The 4,738-nt window shown below is 36.8% G+C and overlaps 1 protein-coding gene across 1 annotated transcript; it reads right to left on the bottom strand.

The window, feature by feature from the left end:
- Positions 1-2,017: 2,017 nt before the first annotated feature.
- LOC107981114 lies at positions 2,018-4,026 on the bottom strand. The gene is made up of 3 exons (XM_031933109.2): positions 3,350-4,026; positions 2,834-3,046; positions 2,018-2,610 (listed from the first exon to the last, which is right to left on the bottom strand). The coding sequence occupies exons 1-3, from the start codon at positions 3,492-3,494 to the stop codon at positions 2,459-2,461; spliced, it is 510 nt and encodes a 169-aa protein (XP_031788969.1). The 5' UTR covers positions 3,495-4,026; the 3' UTR covers positions 2,018-2,458.
- Positions 4,027-4,738: the final 712 nt, after the last annotated feature.

Raw genomic sequence — 4,738 nt, 5'->3', positions numbered from 1 at the left:
CAAAACAAATCCATCCGCACTATCCATTACAATATTTTTTCATTATTCTGATTTCTATTTTTCGCTCCAAACAGCTTGGCTCCAGAGTAGACCAATCCAAAAATGAATAATGATGTAAAAAAGCTTTCTCTTTGAGAAAGCAAAAAACTTGTAGAACAAAAAACAGCGACAAAGAACAAAATATTTACATTTGCTGCATCTAGAAAAATAAAATCATCATTAATTAAATGTATAACCTTATCAAATAGTTAAATTACAGCAATGTTTACCTTATTTTTAATAGTTTATGTAACCTCCATTAGCGTCGATCACTGCAGATAAACGTTTTGGCATGGATGTAGCAAGTTTTTCAAAAAACTGTAGGTCAGCATGCAATGCCCGCCAACTTTGAGTCACTTTTCTTTCGAGCATTTCTTGATTTTCGACATTCTGTGGAATCCAGCCCTTAACCATTTTTGCCCACATGTTTTCAATGTAATTAAGGTCTGGTGACCTTGGCGGATGATTTAGTCTAATCAACTTTGGATATGCTGCATACCATTCTCTGACGATTTGTGCAGTATGGATTGGGCTGTTGTCTTCTATGGTGTAAACTGGAGCACTCCCCAGGGTATCGTCTCTCGATACCAGGAAGCAAAATGTTATCCAATATGTGGACATAAGTCCTTGACGTCAATTTTCTGGTAATTTTTACCAAGTTTCCTGGGCCATCGCCAGAAATCCATGCCCAATAAGACTTGGTAAATCTGCCACTTTGTCTTTTTGGGATAACATTCTCTGGATTATACCAAGTTCCGTCCTGTCGCCAAACACACAGTCTTCCTGAAAATAGAAAATAAATTAATTGACAAATTAACTGATTAAGTGGCAAAATGACTAAAGTCTAGACTCGAGACGAATAATATTGATATTAAAGAAGTAGAATCTAATCTTTTTGTAACTTCAAAACTTTACATGCTTTTAATAGGAGTAGTCAAAAATCCAATTCACAGAGTAATCGTTAAATAAATAAATAAATGAATGACTTGCCTATCAAGTCTAAATATATGTTGAACATCACCAAACTGACAGAAAAAATAAACAACAGAAATTATACAAAAACGTTTTAGAGCATTGGAGCAACAGGTGACGGCAATTGTAGGTTATAGTAGCAGACTATAGAAGAGCACAACACACATATAGACCTGACACATGGCACCGTAGATAAACTGCGCGCGGGTGACAATATCACTGACCGTCAAATACTTGCAGTATAAATTTAACTCCGAATAAAAATAGCAAAAATTAAAACGTAAATGAATTACGTTACCACCCTTAGCGGTGGAAAAAACTTTTTCGTCGACAGCAACCGTTGTCTTCCAGTCTGCTTTGGAACGAAATCGATGCTGATTTGCATAAGCAAGTCTTACTGCATAATCAATAGGATTTCGTATTTGCGACTTCCGTGCTGCTTTCCGACACTTATAATTGAGCCTTTTTTAATTGATCGACGCAATGTTTTCGGCGAAACATCCAAGTCCAGAGCATCTGGTAGGCGATTAGCGGGAACGAAAGGATTGACACGGAGAGCATCCTCAACTTGTTGTAATTCTTCATCGGAGATTTTGTATTGCCTACCACAGTTGTCATGGCGAAGATCGTGCGCAGGATTCTCAATGTCCTCTTCCCGAAACCGTTCCGTCCACTTACGCACAGTCATCTCCGTGCAATCAAAATATTCTGCCATTTCGTAAAAGCTTTCTCCCCGACTCCACAACGCGCGCATTTGATTTAAATTCGCGTCTGTCCAGCGAAACGGCATAATTAAACTTTTAATTAAAAGAGCAATCACACCAAAAACTGCTTGACACTTTGACAAATGAAGTGTGAAGCACGGTGCGAGTAGTGTATAACTATAAAGAAAACAATTGAAAATCAAGTTAGTCCCTAACCGGATGCATTCGATTCGTATTATTTGAAAACAGTTTTAAAAATTTACAATTTTAACAAATTTATTCAAAATTAATCAAGTTATCTATTTTTTTTTTATTTTCTATCTATTTATTCGAAGACTTTATCTAAAACATTATTTTATAATTTTACAATTTCTATTCATTTAAATTTTATTAACTTTTATTATAATCTCATTTTATGCAACATAAATACTTTTACAAAATGCATCTTTGCATTTCATTTTACATTAACATTTTATCAGCGCTTATAATCACATTTTACAATAGAATCATTTTTTAAAATTAATCGTTCATATTACATTTTGCAATATAGTTATTTTTACAAGTTACAATCTAGTAAATTTTACAATTTTTATAGCGTTCTACAATAATAGTATTATTTTACAAAATTAATCACCGCGTCTAGTCAGTTTTACATTGATTTAATCAATTTTTAAATTTACTTATAGTTAATGAATTGTGCGCACTATCACTGAATGAAACAAATTGAAAAATAGCTGGAATTACTATATCAGCATGGCAAGCTCTCGTAGATTCTTGTAGAGGGCCCAGTCAATTAAATCAAGCTGCTGGATCTTGACGAGTCCTCTTTTTAAAAATTTGGTTATTTTGATGTATTGAGACCTCATGAAGTTCCACATCCTTTTTACCTGCAAGCCTGCACAACAAAAAAATGAGTTAATAATTATTAGTAATTTTTTATTATGTTTTCTTAAGGTTTATTTGGCGTTGTTTCTATTTAAAATTTTAGTTTGATTAATTTTTATTGTAATTTGCACATTTCCCAATAAATTTTTTGTTACGCTGAATGATTATAACCATAATACAATATTGAACGGCTTTCAACTCTCAAGATGTGAGATTTAAACAAAGAGACTTACTTGTAAGTGGAATACACGGCCGGGTGTTCAGTTCTGCTGTAATTCTGCCAAAAATTGCATCCACTTCAACCTCTGAGACGAGACTTGCAAAGTAAATGACACTCTCGTGGAGACGATTCTCATCTCTTGCCATGTAAATTGGTATCACTTGTCGCAGCTCGCATATGTACTGCTCGTCCTGGTTCCCCAAGTCCACCATTTCAATTTTGTAGTCTGTAATATAAGAGGTAAACGTGCGATTCAGTATAATTAATTAAGTAGATTACAAATTGAAAATTGGAAAAGGAATAAAACTTAGCAAGTTATGGTGACGAAGGTTACCAATTGAAAGTGGAGCAAAATTAACCACGTAAAAAAGATTATAAATTGAAAGTTGGAAAAGAAAAGGAGCAAAACAAAAGTTATAGTGATGAAGAAATGCCAAGAATTTGCGTATTGAATAAGAATGCAATAAAAATCTCTTGCTGACGTTCACTGAGGCCGGAAACGGTTGAAATAGGATTTAGTTTTACTTACCAAACATTTTAGTAGATGCTGCCATGCCTATAAAACTCGGGGTGATCCGTTTCCTTCCACTGGGAGGTGTCGACGCTGCGAAGATTGCGATGGAAATGACAAGCGATGCACTGTTGCTGAGCAGGAGTTGGTAAGTAGCTTGCATTTGTTTTTCCAATTCAAAATAATTGCGCCACTGGTCTTCCCACAGCTTTCGCAGAGGCGCCGCCGCTGCAGCGCGTACGGCATGGAGATTGAAGCGCTCCAATCTCCCTCCTCTCCCCTCTTCCACTCGCTTCGTAGCTCGCGTCTGCCGGTATGCAGCATGTTATGTGTGTATATATATACACACGTATACTGCGAGTTATGCTTAACTTAACCTCAAAGTATGACTCGCGAATTCCACCTTCATGCCCACACAGCATGCCAGTCGAGGAGTAGCTGGACTGGAGAGCACCTTCTGTCGAAGCAGCGGCAGCAGCAGCAGCAGGTCTCCGTTTTCGCGAGCGAGTCCAGCACGCGGGTCACTGTCACCCCAGCACTGCGCGACAGACACTTTCTCTCTCCCGAGCTCGCGCGACGAGTCAAAAGGCACGCAAAAAATAGCGGCTGCTGCGCGTCCGGCTGCGCGCGCCACAACCCAGCTAACATATCGGGCAAAAGTGTCATGGCGGGCCACGTTGGACGGACCGGAATATTCAAAGTTATTTTGTCCCCCGAATGTACATAAAATTTACGAAGTTTAACAATAATATAGTTGACTAGAATTCATGACTACTATTTCACGCGTTCATAAAGACGGAGCATAATTGATATAGACTTCCTTCGTTGAATTTATAGCCTTGTAAGCAATTTAAGTGAAATAATCTACTACAAGTCTTGCAGTTTTTAGTACTATTATCCCATGATCTAAAGCAGTATAAACACATGTCAGTCATATTCTCCGAGTTTTTTATAAGCATATCTGACAAATGTTCTCTGTAATCATCTGGATTAAAATGTGGACTAATTAATTCCCTTTTCTTTACTAATACCGTCCATATAATATATTACGTAAACGCCACAATTATACCCATCAGATGGACTTTGGTGCGGGCGATCACTCTCGAACCACTGTAATTGCAATACATTTTTTAAATCTTTAAAGATATTATTAATTTGTTCACTTTCACAAATTTCTGTATACCGATTAAAATGTTTGACAACCCAACCCTAAATACTTAATTTTGCAAAATTTGTGGGGTTGTATCATATGAATCTATTAATGTCATACTTTTGAAATCTACATCAACCATGAATAACCGCCAATGATTTATTGATAAGCATTACAAGCTGAAAAAACACATACGTCCTCACATGCCAAAATGGCGCCGGGTCGAAACAAGCCTCCTGACAAGTGTCGCAGTAATT

The sequence above is a fragment of the Nasonia vitripennis genome (genome assembly GCF_009193385.2).
Source record: "Nasonia vitripennis strain AsymCx chromosome 5 unlocalized genomic scaffold, Nvit_psr_1.1 chr5_random0006, whole genome shotgun sequence".
Classification (NCBI taxonomy): domain Eukaryota; kingdom Metazoa; phylum Arthropoda; class Insecta; order Hymenoptera; family Pteromalidae; genus Nasonia; species Nasonia vitripennis.
The sequence above is the reverse complement of the archived record's forward strand: the minus strand, read 5'-3'. Positions and strand labels throughout refer to the sequence as shown.